The sequence below is a fragment of the Letharia columbiana genome (assembly GCF_014066305.1).
Source record: "Letharia columbiana isolate WasteWater2 chromosome Unknown Sc0000019_s0, whole genome shotgun sequence".
Lineage (NCBI taxonomy): Eukaryota > Fungi > Ascomycota > Lecanoromycetes > Lecanorales > Parmeliaceae > Letharia > Letharia columbiana.
This window is the reverse complement of record NW_023501060.1, coordinates 226696-246382: the sequence shown is the minus strand read 5'-3', so window position 1 is coordinate 246382 and position 19687 is coordinate 226696. Positions and strand designations below refer to the sequence as shown.

At 50.6% G+C, this 19687-nt stretch overlaps 7 protein-coding genes across 7 annotated transcripts; 4 read left to right on the top strand and 3 right to left on the bottom strand.

The window, feature by feature from the left end:
* Nucleotides 1-166: 166 nt before the first annotated feature.
* Nucleotides 167-2282, bottom strand: HO173_006459 (uncharacterized protein; the record flags this gene model as incomplete). Its single annotated transcript, XM_037308370.1, has 2 exons — nucleotides 167-2192; nucleotides 2248-2282. 2 exons carry the CDS (start codon nucleotides 2280-2282, stop codon nucleotides 167-169), a joined length of 2061 nt encoding a protein of 686 aa, XP_037164636.1.
* Nucleotides 2283-4564: 2282 nt separating this feature from the next.
* On the top strand, nucleotides 4565-6133 carry HO173_006458 (uncharacterized protein; the record flags this gene model as incomplete). The annotated part of the gene is made up of 1 exon (XM_037308369.1): nucleotides 4565-6133. One exon carries the CDS (start codon nucleotides 4565-4567, stop codon nucleotides 6131-6133), a length of 1569 nt encoding a protein of 522 aa, XP_037164635.1.
* Nucleotides 6134-7238: 1105 nt separating this feature from the next.
* On the bottom strand, nucleotides 7239-7927 carry HO173_006457 (uncharacterized protein; the record flags this gene model as incomplete). The annotated part of the gene is made up of 2 exons (XM_037308368.1): nucleotides 7239-7601; nucleotides 7667-7927. 2 exons carry the CDS (start codon nucleotides 7925-7927, stop codon nucleotides 7239-7241), a joined length of 624 nt encoding a protein of 207 aa, XP_037164634.1.
* Nucleotides 7928-9133: 1206 nt separating this feature from the next.
* Nucleotides 9134-10887, top strand: HO173_006456 (uncharacterized protein; the record flags this gene model as incomplete). Its single annotated transcript, XM_037308367.1, has 5 exons — nucleotides 9134-9349; nucleotides 9425-9826; nucleotides 9883-10700; nucleotides 10750-10797; nucleotides 10851-10887. 5 exons carry the CDS (start codon nucleotides 9134-9136, stop codon nucleotides 10885-10887), a joined length of 1521 nt encoding a protein of 506 aa, XP_037164633.1.
* A 2772-nt stretch (nucleotides 10888-13659) lies between these two features.
* On the top strand, nucleotides 13660-14406 carry HO173_006455 (uncharacterized protein; the record flags this gene model as incomplete). Its single annotated transcript, XM_037308366.1, has 2 exons — nucleotides 13660-14035; nucleotides 14186-14406. 2 exons carry the CDS (start codon nucleotides 13660-13662, stop codon nucleotides 14404-14406), a joined length of 597 nt encoding a protein of 198 aa, XP_037164632.1.
* A 919-nt stretch (nucleotides 14407-15325) lies between these two features.
* HO173_006454 (uncharacterized protein) lies at nucleotides 15326-15688 on the top strand (the record flags this gene model as incomplete). Its single annotated transcript, XM_037308365.1, has 1 exon — nucleotides 15326-15688. One exon carries the CDS (start codon nucleotides 15326-15328, stop codon nucleotides 15686-15688), a length of 363 nt encoding a protein of 120 aa, XP_037164631.1.
* A 2190-nt stretch (nucleotides 15689-17878) lies between these two features.
* Nucleotides 17879-18615, bottom strand: HO173_006453 (uncharacterized protein; the record flags this gene model as incomplete). Its single annotated transcript, XM_037308364.1, has 3 exons — nucleotides 17879-18069; nucleotides 18125-18577; nucleotides 18609-18615. 3 exons carry the CDS (start codon nucleotides 18613-18615, stop codon nucleotides 17879-17881), a joined length of 651 nt encoding a protein of 216 aa, XP_037164630.1.
* Between the last annotated feature and the right edge of the window lie 1072 nt (nucleotides 18616-19687).

The following is a 19687-nucleotide window of genomic DNA, read 5'->3' as shown; positions in this document are numbered from 1 at the left end:
AATACTTCAATATCAATAGGCTAGCACGCTAGGTACTAAAATTGAGGCAAGAAGAGTTGAGAGCCGTAATGTATGACATTGACGCCGATCATGATTTCGTGCAGGCCGTCTCCATCTGCGCAAAGCCCAGCTGGGAAGGGAATTGTGATCGATAGCGGCATGCCGCTCACGCGGCTTGGGACAGCGTCCAGCGCCGCTTGGAACCTTGATCACGCTCTGTTCCGAGCGCTTGCGGTGGAGCACCCCAGAGACCGTTCGGAGCGATGGAATGCCCTTGATTGGCGTGATCAAGAATGCCAATCGGAGAAGTTCGGCCAGAATTGGATGAACCATTAAGTCGTTCATGTCGATCCACTTCTCCTCGCTCTGAGAAACCGTCAAGGTTCCCTGCCTTGACTGGGGCGCTTTGACCTGCTTGCGGGCCGGGATGCTTGCTCTCTTGTTCCACAGCTTTGTCTAGTTGTTCGGGGACAGGCATGCTCCAGAGGCCACCTGACGATTTGACGACAGTAGTAGAACTTCTCTGGAGTTCTCCGAATCTGTCGTTGATTGGGCTATCCAGATGAAAGTCCTCTTTGGTCGGACTGAACTTGGAGTGATGGGGATTGACGAACCCAGGACGTTCATATCTGTACGGAGACTTTTCTCTGATTGGCACGCTTGGAGTACGCTGAAGCTGTGGGCCCGCTAAGAATGGAGATCCTGCTCGCAGATGTTCTGTTGAAGCGGTGAGCTTGACTTCATAATCTTCCGAGATGCCAAGGTCAATCAGCGAGTGTCGTCGTCGGGATGGAGACGCTGGCACATCCTCGGAGTGAGGTGACGAGACTCTCTTGTAAGCGACGCTCTTCCGTACAGCCATGGTCAGTGAAGCCATGCCAACGTCCAAAAGGACGGGTTGACTCGTCAATGCTCCGATCAAGGCATTGCATCCAGCGCCATGGGTCACCAAAACCAGTACAGTGTCCGTCTCATCGTCATCGTAATACTCCGGGTCCTTGCTGACGGAGTCTTTCCTTTCTAGAGAGTCTTCCTCTATGGGCTTCAGTGTCTCGGAGTCATCATGAGTGCGGTACCAGGAGATCATCTCGTGCAAGCCTTTTCGGAATCGCTTGTGCATGGCGCTCCATTCTTCTCCATATTCACCTCCGCTGCCCCATTCAAGCGGTGGTCGTAAGCTATCCCATAGATTGTCCACCTTGACACATGCGTCACGTGCATGGGAAACGTACCCGGGAGGTATAGGTTGCGAAGGCGAGATTGCGTACGCAGGTATCGGAGGCACATAAGTCGGGCTTTCTGGAGTTGGGCTTCTTTCGGCTCTTCTGTTGAGCATCACATCAGATCTCTTCGGAGGATTTCCAACACTATGACTATTGGCACGGCCTAATCTAGGCATAGTTTGGTTAAGACTGGACGGGTCGGCCAGAGGCGTGTCATCGTCAGAATTCAGGGACTTGGTATTTATTGCACTTCCGCTGTTCCAACCGCCTGGAAAATTGCCCTGTCCAGATGAGTATTTGTTGGATGTGTGTGTTACATTGACCGGGTCTTCATGATGCAGCAGATCTGCTTTCGAGCTTGCTACCATCATCTTGGACTCAGGCGGAGGTGTGATCTTGTCAAAGTACTCTGGAGAAAGCCACTCTCCCAGGAAAGCGTCCACCCTCAAGAGGGTTCGATGCATTTTTTTCTTTTGTCTTGATCTGCCATGATCCTCAGGCTCAGCAATTGCCGACAGATAGGGTGAGTTCCGACCATCCATCGCCCGAATATGAGGCGAGCCAGAGTGCATCACATGCGGTCTTGGATGCGTTTGATGACTGCTGGGATCGGGGGGTCCTTGATACTGAGCTATTCCGGCACTAATGGCGATGGAGGTCTGAACGCATCTCAGGAATGGCGAAGTGTGCATGACGACCTTGTGTTTTCGTCTTTTTTCACGGCGTGATTGATGGGCACGTCCTTGTTTCTCTCCGAAATCGCCATTGATATTCAGTCTGTCCACATGTCCATCAAGATCATCAAGGGTATGCGGGTTTGTAACGACCTCTCGAGCGTGTAATATGCTCGCAATCCTTGCGCCCAGAGCTTGAGACTGCCTCCATCCGCCATAAGTCAGAGGAGGGTCGTATGGCGTTGGCGAGGTCAAGTGCCATTGCGTGTCGGCAGCATCCAGTCTAGCACCATGCCTGCGTTTGGTATTAGCAGAATTTCGCTTCATAATTTGGCTTGTGAATAAAATACCTCACAATAATGACTACGGCCGGTGGTCGACCCATCTTGGACTGGTCTTGCAATTAGTATAGTTAGAAGCGTAGACAGTACTGCGTGATTCTTCGAATGCGGCGACGGAAGTGATGATGGCTATGATATATTTGTGGACCTGGTCTGTACCAGTCGTGAGAAGGTCAATAGACGTTTGATACCTCAGTCAACTGCCCTTGCCCTAGCCCCGCGAACGCCTCAACGGCCCCATGCCTTCCCGCGGCTAAGGAAACACTTGCAGCCTTGCAGCTAGTACTTTACGAGCCCCGTGCAGATCAAACCCTCGCCGTGGCTGGCTTGGCAGAGATATCCCCGGATCAACTTCGTTTTAAAGGGTTTGGACTCGTAGATAGCAAGACATGATCCAAGGATGAGGTAGCCATAATGAACAATAGATTCGGACAATATTTTTATCTGATCCAGCAGGACATTCATTGGACGAGAGGACGCCCTCGCGCACTTGGCATTGGACCCTGCCAAGCAAAAGCAAACAGATTTCTTTCGTTGGATCGCTCCTGCTTACCACCTCCAGTACCTAATCTTGCATTGATATACTCTCCATTCATGAGTCCCAAAATGATGTATCCTCAACACGTGTAAGGCTTTCCCTGCTGCGGGCCAACGCAGAGTGGCAAAATTTCCACCCATTCCGCTCAAGCTTGGCTGTTTTCGACGCTTCCCACGTCTCGAATCCTTTCCATCAACGGCGCAGCCAACCATTGTTCCCTCCGTACTCAATTGTCTCATCAGGCAAGTACGCCGCTGTCACTATGAGACATGACGCAAATTGGTTGTCCGAAAGTTTTACTCGGAGGAGTCGACAACAAATCTTGAAACACGACTCTCTCCTCGATTTGGATGTTCCAAAACAGCCACGAGTGGGATGTCATACCCTCGCATGAATGTGGGATTTGAGGAATATCTACTCGGCGCTGAAGTCTCCAGTCGCTTGGCCAGAAAAGCCTTGCGGATTACGGACTGACCACCGTTGCGACTGGCGGTGTGGCTGCATATAGAGTTCGCTGACTAGATGCTGTTCCAAGATGATGCGATTTGCTGGATGAGCAACGGACCTTTGCGAAATGCGAATGTCAGCTCAGACTTTGCAAGCGGACTTATCATAGCGATTGAAATTGAATTTGTGGTCATCCTGTTTCAACTTATGCACGCCTTGCCAGGCTACTGCGGATGGCCAATATGCGACCCTACATCCGCCACAGACGCCAACACCACAGAGGAGGAAACCTTCCTTTCAGCACCCTTGTCATGCTTTTCATTCTTACTGTCATCCTCTGGTTGACGTTTGTGCTGTTCTTTCGGAGATCCTCTACTCTTGCTGACAGCCCGAGGCCTCCACCACTGATCCCTGCGCATGCAGTCTTTGGATGAAAGCGATCAAAATGCGCCTTTTACGAGCCCGCAGGATGAGAAATATTCTTCGTCATCAACTAATCAGAATCCTATGGTACCAATCCCTGCACATATCGGCGTGGGTCGGCATTAGATTCATCGTCTGAACCTATGACGCCTATTTCTGATAATACCAGGAATTTGTCAAGGATCGCATTGACCCCACCACCGCGCCACGCCAGGCCTAAGATTCTGCTCAATCGCTTCAAAGTATATATCTGGACGCTTAAGCTAGGACCAGTCGCGACCCACCACTCACTGTTCAGCTGTAATGCATATCGGCTGGGGATCAAGCATGGGAGACCTCGCAGATCTTCGATAGCCAAAATGCTTCTATCTGGAAACCAAGCATTTCACAGAATTCGGGCGCCATTCGTTGTCGTGCGTAAGCGTGCAGCCGCCTCCGGGTGTCCTATGAGGTTGCGAGTACCTTCCTTATAAGACCGTACAGAGTAGTAACCTGCCTCCTTCAGTCAAGATGCATTACATTCGTTCATTGGTGCTAAGAAGTTGTTTTCTGCTTTACTACCATCTTTTCTGATCATACTCACTTCAATCTTTACGCGCTGCTTGTGCATCCTAGTGAATTCATCCAACTAATCCACAATTTGACCTAGATCAAATTGGTCGACGGAAGACTTCCCAACTACCACGCCTTTAAGAGAAATCGAAAATTTCCCCTTTAACAGCTTCAGACAGCATTTCGTATGATCAGTGAGAGTTGAACTCAATCGCTCTCTGCAATCCTTGGATTTTCCGCTTGTTGCCTATGAATGGCCTTCGACCCTGCATTGTCCTAGTGGCATACAAACACAACGTGGATCTTCTAGGCCTGCATCAAGTGTGCACGATTACCGGGCTTTTCTTTTGAATCATTGCCGGCAACATGGAACTCCTTCCAATCATCATTATTGTCTCGCTCCTCGGATTCTTCATCATTCTCACCGCCGGGCTTTTTACCTGGCAATATCTGAAAGCTAGAGAACAACATAAAAGACGGCTAGACAGTGAAACTCAAGAAAGACCCACCCGTCATCTTACGGTGCGAAGTGGCCAGGTCATACCCAAATCGGAAGCGGCAGAAACTGCGAGCACCCGAGACCCTGCATCGTTCGACCTTATTCGCCCAAAAGCAACATACACTGTCAAGTGTGAAGCCGAGAGACGGAAGACCTCAGACACATGGCCCCCGAAGGTCTCAACTCACCGTCAGGACAATCCTTCGAAGGCCACAGACATTGAGGCGCAGAGCAAGGACGCTGGGAGGTCCAAAGTTGCGGCATACACTTGGCCACCAAAGCCTGCAGCTCGTAGCCAGAAACACCCGTTTGGTAGTATAGATCTGGAGGGTCAGACTCAAGATTCGGGAAGGTCCAAAATTGCTGAAAGCGAGTGTTTCCGTCGCAAGGAGGAAATGGCGAAGGTTCACGCAAAGCTCTCCCGACCAGTTCCAATGACACAACGATCGGGCTCACTGACATTACCTCGACCGGCTTTGGTGACCATCGAATCTCGCAGACCTTCAGCTGCAAAATCAAATGATTCTCAGTCTCGCCAGACATCCAAGTCAAAGTCCAGTCCTCAATCCCGCCATCCTTCTTCGTCTCAAAATCGAGAAATTGCCGAGTCCCTCCAGAGGGCTTACACAGGTCAATCAATATTTGGGGGAGAAGCTCGCCAGCTACCTGTTAGTCCTATCTTATGGAATTCGTCGCTTCATACGGCAGAAAGTAGAAGGGCGAGTGGACGCCGATCTTCAGGTCGATCTGCGGACGGCTCAATAGTAAGCTCACGAGTCATATCTGATTCCGTTCAAAGGCCTCCGCCACTTTTCTCTACCGTCGACTACAGTCCGCATGTCACCTTTGCGCCTGTCCAAAATATCTCTCATGGTGACGATGATGTCAATCGTGTCTCCTTCCTGTCAATGACAGACTCGGCAAGCTCATCATATACAACTGAACAGGTATCACCTGTGCTGCGCGCTCCACCGCCGTCGATAAACGAGCTCATCCAGTACGAGACATCTCCGCCAGTGTCCAGCGGCTTAGTATCGTACATGCCAGACACCCCAGGCTTCGTCAGGGACACGCCGCCGCAGCTTGACACTCCCGACTTCGGCAACATGTCTTTCTTTGACTCGACAAGATCATCTGACGAATCCAGCCAACTTGAGAGTCCCAAAAAATTGCAACGAGGTGTCTCCGTGATGTCCAATCGGTCCATTCTTACGATCGCTTCATCGGAGATTTCGTCCAACTGGACGATTGGGAACGCACAAGTAGTGAACATATATCCCAGTGTGGCTCAAGAGAAAGACAGGGCAACGCCGCCATATGCGCGGAGGCTGCGATCCAAATACGGGCGTTTTCCGAGAGGGAGGGGTGATAAGGCGCTGCCGGGAATCCCGAAGTCGCCATTGTGGCAGAACGACTTTGGAGATGTGCATGAGTGAAAATTCAACGGTCGATGTGGCCTTTGGATCTGATCCTTCACCATCACCGGTTTGGGATGTCTACCCATATGAGCGGCAACCTTCTTTGCACTTGGTCCACCAACGCAGTGACAACTTGGGATTGTCTCCTTCAAAGCAGCAACCGCTTTGAGTGTTCCTCCTTTAGGACAGCAATTGCCCTGTGCCTGCCACTTCAATCCAAGTAAATACTCGCGCCTTGGAGGGAATCCACACCTGAGGTCGGTCTACTTCCGGAACAGTAAATGCTCGGGGGTCGCTGCTTCCGATCATCAAACGTTTGAGGCTCTGACAGTGCCGATTCATATAAAACGTTTGCAGTCGCCATAGCACGTCTCGTTGCATGGGTCTATGTAAGAGAGCTGAATGGGAACAGGATCTGGATAACGGATGGGTATGCGAAACAGCGGGACTGTTGGGGACATGAGATTGAGTTGGCAGGAAGGGTCAGCCAAATGCAACTGACCATTCTTTCTTGAACATACTTAAACATCTATGCTTGTATTCAACCTCGCTAACACCTCAATTACTTCGTGAACCCTGTAGCGTACATCTCATCAAGCCAGTACCGTACGGTAGATTAGATCAAGGGCCACGGGGGTACCCGTATCTTTCATGCTGTTAGATGTGACAAGGAAGAAAAGAAGAAGAAAGAGACTACGTTGAATACAGTGGAAGAAAGAAGCGAATCTGACAGTGCCAAGAATTATCACGCGCTAACACGAGAGAGATTACTACGGAGACCGGCCCTACCTAGATTTCTAGCGCCAAGATCTCGGGTAATGCATCTCAGCACAACATCAGCGTTATCCTGACAGAAGATTCAAAGCATTTTGGTGCCGGTTGCGCTTTCTTCTGGATTTATCCCGTTGTTGATTGTATGTTGTCTCATGTTTTGAAAGGGACGGAAGGTTCTATCTGCGTTAGGCTGAAAGGAGGATCGCACCACCGCCATTTGGGTGTGCACAGGACTTTCGATTGGGAAATAGGAAACCATCGTCTCCACTTTATCGCGTTCTCATGCACAGTGATTTTCAATGGTCATTGTCTTTCCAGCTAAACCCTGGCCGTCACCAGCTCGGCACCATCAATCGTACCCATAAGCCACAACATTGTCCTCATACGTATACGCAAACGCGGCGGCAGCGATCCCAACACAAGCACTCACATTGCCACCGGGCACGGTTGCGTCGGTCAACCCTGTCACGTTGGCGAATACGCTGTAGGGGATGCCAGCGGGTCCGTCGCTCGGACAGGCCAGAAAGCCGTCGGCGCCGAGTCCCGAGAACATGAACGATCCGGGCCCGTCGTCGTCGTCGATGGCAGGGGTGTAGGTGAAATTGGCCGTCGCGGCGCCCTCGGGGATGGCGCCGGGGCTGCCGGCGCGTGTGAAGGAGAGTGCGCCGTGGGGATCGACGTAGAGGTTTTGGCCTCCTGCGACCGAGACGTCCTGGGTTGGTTAGCTCGGTCTGCGATTCTTTTGTTGTTTCGCGGAGGAATGCCGGAGGCGCGTACCAAGAATGACTTGCCGTTGGCAACGATGAATCCTGTCTGATTTACAACCGGGCACGGTGCTAGCGGACAGTAAGTTTCGGGTCTTTCGCCGATGTAGAAGCCTCCGAGTCTGGCGTTGATGGGTTGGAGATGGATGGGGCTTGTTGAGTGGATTGCGAGGAGATGAAAAGGGGGTGAGATGGTACGGGGCTTGAGCTTGAAACGGTTGCAGACAGCTAGAAGGGGGATGCCAGAGGCGAGCAGTATCTTGGTGAAGTGCATGATATCGATGGTGAGTTCTGCGTCGAAAGCCGGTAACGGATTGAGTTTTTGTTGATGTAAATAAAAAGGCTGTCGCTCTCGTTGCTGTCCGAGCTGATGCTGCTGGCGAAATGAGAATTCAGAACGAGACTCGTGTCTTATACCCAGCTTTGTCACTGCAATTTCCCATAACGCAAGCAATCAGAGCACCTTGACCGGGGTCGAAACATCCTCCCTGTGCAAAGTGGACCTGTATGCGCGCAACTCCACTACTGAGTCTCTCGTATATACAGCTAAGCCTTCCCCACACTCATGCATCATGCACAAAGACGTTGGTACAGGGAGCTTCGATTGGTTGATCATGGTCGCTTGTAGAACAGTAAATTATCAATATTCGAGCCGCGACCTCAACCCGAGCGGCTGCTGCGTCATCAACGAAGTTCTCACTGCGTGGGGTTTTGCGAGAGAGTTGAATTGGAATGTGATTTGAATGACAGGCATTCGAAACGTGGGGACATGAGATTAGGCGGGTCGGAAGGTTGCCTATATGCAAATTTGAACGAACTTACTTGGGTAAAGATCAACCTGGTTTACATCTCGTGAATTGGCGTGGTGTATAGGTAACGTGCAGCTTGAACATTTGGCTTGAGACTGCATATCCCTGAGGTTCAATTCTTGCGCTCCGGGTCTCCCGCTTTAGGGCTGCCTCCCGAAACCCCTTAGGGTCAGGGATCATTAATGACGTTTTCGGTGCCGACCTCCGCGCTCGAAAGTGTAATTCGGCTCCCTCACACTGTAGAGAGGAGATCTGATCAAGTCAATATATTACCATACTGACTCATGACAATACGGTACTCGTATCTGAAGTTTATAGAGGCCTCGGGGAAGGTCGGGGCACGTAATGTAAAGTAGGGATCTTAACGCTACGAATATTCATAGGCGGCTTGGTGGTGCGATAAGCCCTAAGATAATGCAAATAGCGAGTTGGAGGTGGATGATCTAAACCTGTTAAGGCAGTTGGTACTTGGAATCCCTTGAACATGCATCGTCGCTCGTGATCTACGTTGTCATGAACTTTATATTGCACCTGACTCCAATACTTTCCACAAGCTAGCCTCTTACCCCGTATACTCTCAGTCTTTCTTGACTAAACTCACACTCGGTTTGCCGCTACTCCCCGCTTTCACGCAATCCTTCGTTGTATAAATGGGAGTTTCTCATTCAACAATGCCAGAGTCAGTAATTGGAGATCAACTGGCAGAAAGACTCGAAGCTTTGGACGTACAAGGTCCACCAGAAAAGGACTACGTTTACGTGAAGAGCGATATGGAGACACCACGTACCCCAGACTCTGCCAACGAGTTGCCCTCAACAGCATGGGAACCTACTCTGTCCATTAGCGCAGCGGAGCACTGGGAGAAGGAGCTCTTGCAAGATCCAAAGGTATCCTTGCTCCTGTCCTACCCTTTCATCCCATCATGCCTCGCTCCCAATCTTCCTGCTGACGATGAGATACAGAACCGTCTCGCTCTCTCCGCCCTTTCGGGCACCGACCCCAAGCAGGTCCTAACCCAACGGTCCGCCACGATTGCCGACACTCAGAACTTCAACATCAAGATCAAGCTGGAAGGAGCTCCCATCACCAACCAGCGATCCTCTGGACGATGCTGGCTCTTCGCTGCCACCAATGTCTTCCGCGTGGCTATCATGCGGAGGTACAATCTGAAAGAGTTCGAGCTGAGCCAGTCATACCTGTTCTTCTGGGACAAATTAGAGAAGGCGAACTATTTCTTGGAGCAGGTTCTGGATACAACGGATGAGGAGCTGGATGGAAGGTTGGTGCAGACGCTTATGGCGTCGCCGGTCGGTGATGGAGGGCAATGGGATATGGTTGCGAATTTGGTGGAGAAATACGGCCTGGTGGGTGCATACTGGGCTACTTCCCGGCTACGAGTGCGCTGATATGAAGTTTGTAGGTCCCCCAAACGCTCTACCCCGATTCCCACAACGCTATGAACTCCAGCACCATGGCCTCACTCATCACCACCAAGCTCCGAGAAGACGCCCTAGAGCTCCGACGTCTGGCCAGCAAAAGTGATAACCCAAGATCCACACTTGGCAGTGTCAAGGACAAAATGATGCAAGAAATCCACCGTGTCCTAACCATCATGCTCGGCCCTCCTCCGAATCCTAACAAAGATATGATATGGGAATACTACGACAAAGACGACAATTTCGGCACTCTTACAACGAGCCCATTGGATTTCGCCGGTGAGCTTTCCAGCGAAGCCAGCATCGAAGCCAATCGCGGTGCCGACGTTCACGAGCTGTTCAGTCTTGTCAATGATCCCCGGAATACCTATGGTGACCTGCTAAGCGTGAGCCGTCTTGGGAACGTGATCGGCATGCGCGGCGTCCGTTACGTGAACGTCGACATGGACACCATGAAAGCCGCTTGTACAGCCATGCTGAAAGCTGAACTGCCCATCTTCTTCGGCTCGGACGTTGGGAAGTTTTCAGACTCGAAATCTGGCATTATGGATCCAGGGCTTATTGATTACGAGCTCGGTTTCAACATCAGGCTCGGGTTGACAAAGGCGCAGAGACTCAAGACGGGAGAGAGCGCGATGACGCATGCGATGGTACTAACGGCCGTGCATGTTGATGGGGATGGCAAGCCGGTGAGGTGGCGGGTACAGAATAGTTGGGGAGAGGGGGCTGGAACGAAAGGATGGTTTGTTATGAGTGATGAGTGGATGGATGAATTTGTTTATCAGGCTGTCGTTGACCCGAAGTATGCTTTCCGCCCACGAATACGAACTGACAATGCTAATGGGAGCTAGATTCGTTCCGGAAGAGATTCGGGATGTGCTGAAGAAGGAGCCGAAGATGTGAGTGCTTCCCAGTCCTGGTGGCAGTCGATGCAGCGCTGATCCATTCACAGGCTTCCGCTATGGGATCCTATGGGAGCTTTGGCATGAACTAGCGTAGCATTCCCCCTTCAGCGTTCATTTTGGACTCACTGTTCTGCCCATTCTTTGCATTGACGATATATCATAACGAGACCATGGATTCATTTAGAAAGAGTGCCTCTGTACCCATGTCTCCTTTCCTTTTCCGCAACCGGCTATTCTCTACATCATCCTTCCCTGCTATCCAATCATTCCTAGTCACCTCTGTTCATTGCACCTCCCATCGACGGGCAGGGAGGAACAAATCAGTGGTTCAGCTCTGCAAGCCAAGATATCTCACACGAAAGGCGCCAAGTCGATGGGATAGCTCAAGGTGTGCTTGCCCTCCGATCCATTGTACAACCGAGTCGATCTTTCCTCCCCCACCAACCAAGGACCGACTTCCCGGCCCCCACCGCCGTTCACCGAACTCGAAAATCGCAACCGCATCCGAAATCTAGACACTGACATCCAACCTCCTCATCCTCCGAGCCGGATGAAATACCTCGTTCAAACGAACCTCGTAAGCGACGTCTGTTGACCCAATTCCGCTAGCTTTTGCAACGGATATACCATGACCTATCTCCCCTCCCCTCCCCTCCCTCAACAGCCGAGCCGGGATGCGTCGACAGGGCCATCAGCGGACCGCGGACCCACTTCGACGGAGCAGCCTGGGTCTGGGGAGGCGATCTGAGCGTGTCCTCCGCCGTTGCAGCCGGGATGAGGAACGGGGACCTGTCCTGCCGTTCTGTTTTTTTTTCCCATCTGCCTTGAACGGCGCGCGAGGTTATGCTTTGGAGCGGAGCGGCGGATGGAGTTTCGGTTCGGTGAAGCATGGGTGGTGCGTGTGATTGTTGGTTTGGGTTGGTGTGACGTTTGCGGTGGGGAATTCTTCTGGCTGCTGTGGTATTTTGTTCGGTTTGTTGGGGTGGGATGGGATGCTTCTGCTGTTGTTTGGGTTGGGGTGGTGGGGTGGGGGGTGGTGTTTGTTGGTATGCGATCGTTTCTACAACATGTGAATATTGATTCAGTATCAAGAGCGGGTCTGTATCAAAACAGACGGTGGAGAGAGTGAGTTGAGGCAGAGTGTCAGGTAGGAAATCTTCCGTGTCTGCGGTTCGCTTTTCGCTGATGGGTGACTGCGGAGAAAAAGGTCGCACGGTCTCTGGTATCCGACAATACGTCCTGATGTGGAAACAGCGTTAGGGAGTTGAAGTTTTATTCTGGGGGGTGGAAGCAACCGTTGGTATGTGGCATGCATCGCATCTTCGGCTGCCTGCTAGTGCAAGTCTACTCACAACGCTGCAAGTATGAATGCTTATCTTTTGATTCTTCCTCGTCGTCTTCTGCGTCCAAACGGCAACTTTGATCCGTGGTAGCACGTAAAGATGGAAAACACGGGCAGTCCTCAGCTCGCTCCGCAGTTTCAACAATACTGGTCGCTGTCCGCGCCCCACCCGCATTGCTTTCGAGTTACATCAGACAGCGCGCCGTAACCACCCTTGCTACCTACAACCTCAAAACCTCACCCACGCAACTGAGACACTAGCATTCCACTCCGGTCCTGCTTAGCCTCGGCCGAAGAGGCCAACGCTTCCACGCCACGATGTTGGCACACTCGTCTTCTTCGCCACTGTACAGATGGTTCTCTCTGCAGGTTTCATAAGGTAGGCGGTACAACGCTCTGCCACCCTCGAGCAGCATCGCGATGGCGCTAGGGGGGGAATCGTAGTACAGGGCATCACAGCCAACATGAATCCAGTCCCGGTCGGCAATGGCCAGAGAGACTTCGTCAAGGACGAAACGTAAGCCTTTGTGCGAAAGCTGTATAGAGGCAAGGATCCATCGGAGAAGGAAGGATTGAAAAATGTATCCAGCATCTGAAAGTATCTTATCATCTTGTCAGCCGCCGCCTGTAGCCGACCCTATCCGGCTAGCGGCTTGGCACATGGCCTTCAAAGTATCGCACATAGATCCCATATCCTTACCAACACTACTGTCATGATCATACTGGATTACCTACACAGCTCACCTCAGGAACAACAGGCAGCGGATGATCGCAGGAGCAAGAGCAGACAACGGAACGCGACCATGAGATGTATCAGCCTGCTCAAACTTGATGAAATGTTTACGGATGGGGTTCATGGTATCAGATGTGTAGGAGTGGGGGTTAAAAACTCCACCTATCGCCTGTCTGATCTGCAAGCAATCCCGCTCTACGCCAATATCCTAAATGTCGCGCGACCTCGCTTCTCCGTAATTTTTTGGATTTCCATCGGTCGCCTGTTTCCATCTGTCGCTCGTTTCCATCGGTCGCCCGTGTCTTTAGGCACACGAAGCGTTTTGCATTACAAGGCTGAATCGGCGTTGTTCCGGAGAATCATCCTGAGACAAGGCGGTCAACCTACTGGTCCCATCGCCTCGTGTTTGGTACGATGTTTTGTGCTTCATGTTTTGAAACCTGCATCACGACGTTTCGAGCATCGAAACAACTTGAATGAGTCGTTGCAAGGCAAGATGACGCATGTATCAGCTGCGTTGGAGGCAAGCTTTTTTCTTGGGCGACGAGTGGCACAGTATATAAATGAGACCTTCTCCCACTCATCTTCTTCCGTTAGCATACCTCCCAGAGTTCTCTACTTTGACACGCTTTGCAAATCATCGACCGTGATCATTCATTACCGTACCACAGACTTTGGCTGTCGCGATCGGAGTCCTCCTTTCTCTGAACACAGAGTCCTGCCTCCCTCCTTGCCACTTCAAATCTAGAAACCACTTATCGCGGTAAGCACCCACATAGAAATGTCTTCTTGGGGGCCTAATACTGATCTCTACCATGTCTATGGCCAGACAATGGAGCACTTTGAAGATGTCCACGCAACGACGAAGCCTGAAACTCTTCTCAAGGTCGTTCGCATACCATGTGATGACACCCCATGCACGATAGAAACCTTCTCCCTCGCCAGACTTGGCCCAGACGATTTCAGCCTCGAAGTTTGGAGAGACGCGGAAAAGTGTCTTATATGCTTCCCAAGAATCTGGAAGAGTAACAATAACTCGCAAAGTTTCAGCTGGAAATATCGTTCGCTCATCGGCGTTACCGCCGCAAGTCTGGGTGAGAATAGTGGAGAGTGGAAGGCAGACTATTTGATGTACACGTGCCAGGACAAGGAAGCAAGTATGTACTTTGTCCAAACAAAGTCTTCCTATTTCAGACTACTTGACGACTTGCGAGACATGGCCCAGGAGAAACGGCACTAGGGATCCCTCCCGGGCTCTCTTCGCGACCTTGACTTGACATAGCAGTACTGACTTTGAGATCTATCAGATCTTCCACATAACACATACCTCGAAAAACTTTCTGGTACTACCGTGTATGGAGATGCATACGTCTTCAAGATGCAGAGAGAGCAGACGGGAGAAGATGGCCCCTGTAAAGCGAAATACTATGACTTAGGAGACGACTTCGCGTTGGCTGCGAAGGATAAGGGCTTTCCAAATAAAATACTGTGGGAACTCTTGATCACGCTACCAAAGAGGAACAAGTAGCGGTCCGGAGACGCTGGTGGAGGACGGTACATGTAATGCTTAGCTCCGGCGCCGCTGCTAGAGTTATTCTACAATCATGGCGTTACCTCAGAAGAATAAACTGGTTCACACTCACAGTTAGGCAATATTCGCGAGAAGAGGGATCTTAATTAAACAAGATATCCTTCTGACTCTGCACCTCCTTCTGCAATGTCGCGCGTATTCCACTTGTGAGGCGATCTTCGCTGCCCATTCGTTGCAAGATTCTCCGTAGTATGGGAAGCTTCCGTCATCCGTGGCGGAGCCGGCATCGTTTCAGGGGGACACGGACGAGACGAGGCTGCAAATCTACCCATCGGTTGCACTCCTTTCGATGACTCACTGACAATGAAGATGTCTGCCTCAGATCTATCGGCTGGAATTCACAATTGCGGAGTAGCACGAGGGTGGTCAGCCGAGACCTCGACATTTCTAGCGTTGCACATGTCACTATTGTTTTCCTTTGGAGGAAAACGTTCGCCTCGGAGCTCGTTACAAGTTGCGGGCACCAACACCCAATCGTCCTTGCGATCCGTCCAAGGCGGCCATTTCCAAGGCGACGGTATTGACTCCGATCTTGAAACATGCTCGCCTGCTTTGCGGGCGCCGGCAGCCACTCATGGCACGGCTTGAGAGCGCATTTTGCCATCTACTCAATGCGAGCATTCTTAAGGCGGCCATGCTTGTTTTGTAAGAAACTCTCTTCCTCCGGTGTCGGTTCTGCTACCATACTCTCCAGTCTCGCGATAGCAATCTAACATCGGCTTCCACTTCCGCCCCCACTTCCACACAAGACTCTCGCCTATGCTACATCAAGCACAGCTACCCTAGCCAGACACAAAAAGACATGGTCTGGTCAAGCCGTCACTGAGAGACGTCGTACTCTACAACCTTTACTGCTATGGAGCAACCCGCCTGTATCGACGTACATCGCATACCAGCCAGGGGTGTAGCCGGCAAAATCCAAATATACGACACTAGATTCAGCAAAAACTACCCCTACGCCCTCGACAAGAAAACTGCAGACCTGGAAGCATTCCTCGGGCACGTGCCCGATCTACGTTCGGTCGACGACACTATCAATTTGAAACATCGTTATCTCTTCAATCACGAGCTTTCGAATACCGCTGTGCCTAAAGGATGGAAAGGAATGTATCTTGTGTACAAGTGCAGGGAATCGTGCATTGGATCGAGGTACGCACTACCGAGGTATCAACAATTGAAGAAGGATGCGCTCGTCCACGGAGACGCTTTTGTACTTTAGACTGGTTGAGGCCAGGACGTTCGATCGGCAGGGTAAGGCGAACTATGACCGGATGGAGGATATATCCTGGACAGTTTTTATAGTAGAAGCGCTGCCTATGTACTTCTGAATAAGATGGCTACATAGTGACCTGGCAATCATTGAGGCAGGGACAGGGGAAATAGAGTAGCAAGATTCAAGATGAAGGGGATAGTGTACGACGAGCGCTTTGTGTCTGGTAGATCTTCATCACTTGCGCTGCGCCCTCGTCCTGAACTTTTTGAGCCTGAGAAACTTCCACCATGCGCGATTGAGTCAGCGTCGTTGCAGAGACTGTGACTAAGACGAGGCAGTAACACTGAGCACTCTGAAAGCTCTCAAAGTGAGGCCTGCCTCATATCCAGAGGGTACAAGTGGGGCCCTCTGGTGAAGGTGTGGTGTAAGGTGAGATGATAGGTCTACCCTTGTTAACCTGAGACCGTTCGGCTGATACCCTGTGACATGCATGTATCAGGCTGTTAAAGTCCAATCATTCTACGCCAGAGAACGCCTCCCCAAACATTGTCATGGCGATACCTGCGGCGACTTCCAAGGCACCTATTATTGTTATAAGAGCCTTTTCCCCTCTTTTCTTTTCTTTGCTACCAAATCTTCCGTGCTCTCGAAAATTCCCACACTCCGTTTCCACTTCCCACCAAAGACTTCCGCCTTCCTTCGGACATCCAGAAAGATTATTGCAATCGCAACTTCCATTGCCGTAAGCCTCCCCTCTTCCTCACACAAGCATAGCATCATGAATAGGATGCTGATACTTGATTTAGTCAGCCGAGTATGGAGCATCCCAATGCCGGCTGGATTAACATTCCCAACCTTGCCACCGACATGGAAATGCTCATTTTTCCCCTCCTTATGCCATGGCGCCTTCACACAAGATTTGGCAATAAGTTTGGCCCGACTTTGACGTTCCTGATTCGCTCTGCTGGCTTCAAGAGATTGGGTCTTGGGTGACGAGATTGACCTCAAGATAATGCACACGTACGGGGAGCGAGTTGAGGATAGAGATGGTAATCACCCTCCCAAGAGGCCACAGTCCTTTGGCGCGAGATGAATAGGCACAAAGTAAGAGTGGCTGCTACTCTTAAATCTGGGAATTGGCGGAGAGACGGCAAGGAGGAAACTCATTTTTCGGGCCCTTGCGATGTTGCTCGTCATTCCTGGGTAGCGAAGGTGAATTGAGCGTTCCATGTTTACAAGGTCTTTGGCGATTAGATGTGACAATGTTACCTGAGTAGCCCCGTTGCCTCTATTACCTTAAGCTGAAACCGAGCAAAGAAGCTAGAGAGAAGTCGATGAAAAGTGCTTTTGAAATGGGCTTGTTCGTTATATTTCAAGGAGAGTGATCCGCGAGTCATTGGTCGCCATTGGTAGTTTGCAGGACTGTCATTTGCCTCTCTCCTGAGTCCTGTTTTATCAAGGATCATAAGCCGCACATTCTACGCAGCAGAGCTTCAACAGCGGACCTGCGGTAGGAGATATCACATCGTTCTCCATCCTCGGTGCTGGTCTGTGGGCCGATAGGGTGGAATCAATGACGGCTTCAAGTATCGGTGATCTTGAGAGGTTGCAGACTGAAGATCTATTTTGGTGTTCCTGTTGCGTCTAGTCATCATCATCAGAATGGGCGGGGAGAAGCATGTTTGGCATGGGCAGACATCGCCCGAATGTTGGGGGGCCAAATCCGAAACGCCACGGGCGGGCGGAGAAAATCCACTCTGAATTCTAATCCCCCATTTTTCGGTTTGTGCCACCTGGCACTTGATGTACGTGGTTCGTGCACCAAGGAATTGCACTGACTGCCTTGTGGAACTGTTTTGGGTTTAGTACATCAGGTCAGCTTCTGTGGGAAGGAAACGGGTCTTGGCAGCGGAAACAGGGGACTGTGTCCACTGGCAACGTACAAGTATGGCTAGCTCTACGCGGGCTGTGGTAAAGTATTGACTTGATTGAAGAGCATGAGCACACAGCATACGGGCGGGTATACTCTCGCTCGGGTAAATATACAAAGATGTCTGAAAATCGACCATTTGCCACCATCCGATTCCGGAGCCATTTGCTTGCGGATTAGGGGGATGCGATACTCCACTGAGTGCTAGAAATCACCGAGGCAGTCACCTGAATCCAAAATGATTCTACCCTCCACCTTTCCACCTTCTAGCATGGGAATCCGCAGTTGTTCGTCCGTGCGTTATTAGCATAACCCCACGCTCCATGAGCACCTCCATTTGGAAAAACATTTTGGAGACCGCATTGATGGATTGAATCATACGCAGACCAGACCTCGTTGGAGGGGCTTGGCAAACATGGGTTGTTGTAGCTCATATAGTATGGGTCGACATCCACATCTGGAGAGGTCAGTAAAGCCATCTCAAGCGGCGAACAAAGTTAGAAAGGACTTACTCCCGGAGGTTATTTCGAACACTTGAGGGAGCTTGCTGTCTAGTCCCTCAGTCTTACCATCCTGCACGTAAAGCGGTCCACCTGTCGTCCCGCCGATCCAATTCCTTGGAGTGCCGTTGTCGAAGAGATCGATATCGTATTTATACTGACCATCTGGATTGGTCGCGTCCGCCGAGGCGTTGAGCTTCTGATACTGAACTATGTTTGCCACACACCAACCGCCAATGTAACTCGTGGAGCCCCATTGCCCAGTACCCTCCATGTTGATAGTGACGCCCCATGCGGTCACGCTCGCCATGCTGCCACCTATACAGGTCCCGTTGGGGAAATCCATATACATGCCAGTGGCTCCTGGAACCGTTGGGCTGAAGTCCACAATGAGCGTCCCGTAATCTGTCCCTACGCCCATCCTCCCGTTCAAATCTTCGCAATCGGCGTTACTAATGGTAACGTCTAAAGACATTTCAACGAAATCGGACGTCACGATGCATTGCGCACAGTCTGGGCAAAATTTGGAGCCAATATGGTGAGTGATAAATTGCCACACTTGTGAGGTCCTGTGCATTCGTAGGATTGGTGGCGAGGGGCAGAGTCACAAGACCGGAGCCTATGGAAAAGAGGCTTTTCATCGTTGCAGTATTCTGGGCTTGGGCAGAAAGAGATGGAAAGCGCTAGCGTGGTATCAATATCTGTCTTCTGGATAGAGGAAATGCACAATAATAAGACTAACCTTTTTTACTTGATTGTTAGATGGGCAGGACGAGAGAGAAAAATGGGAGCAATTGAGTTGATTATGTAGAGGACGATAAAGACAGCGAAGCCGCATCCAATTTCAGGAGAGGCCCAGTTACACGGGACGATAGCTCAAAAATAAACCTTGTCCCGTGGGATTGATATACGGTCAAGGTACCTTGCAAGGCTCATAGTGATGAAAATTCGTATAACAAGATTGAAGATGTGGGGTTCATTATTTCTACCGTAAAATTTTAGGTAGTGTTCGTAATTTGAAACAAACCGGCCCGTCAAAAGCTGCGTACTCCGCATCATAGGTGGAGACTACTATCCGTGGATCAAATGTCCATCCACGGACGAACGTATCATTGACGATATCGTGGCGTACATCTCATAGACGAAGTTCCACCAATCGCATATATCATCCATGGATAACGCCATCATCCACAGGTTCCACGTCGTCGCCGTACTTATTCATCCGACTTTTCGATTTGGGGTACCGTAGGTTCACGGTGCGTTGAGGCGCGGGTGGATAAGGTAGGTAGCGGGGTGGAGTGGACTTAGGTCTGTCTTCGAGAACTCACCCCAAGGTTAAATCTGTTGGTGGTCGTTTCGGGTCTGTGAAACTACTTTCGGCCCCTACAACAGTAAACAGTAAGCACGTTAAAGTATAAACTATTGCAGTGCATTTTAGAATCTGTTTCAGACAATTTCTATTATAGTGCGTCAAATGTCATAGAAAATCATGATGATTGATTTTGGAGTCTATAAATAAGACGCTTTATCCATGGAATAGAAAAGACCCTGATTCTTGAAGGAGTTCGAACTTTA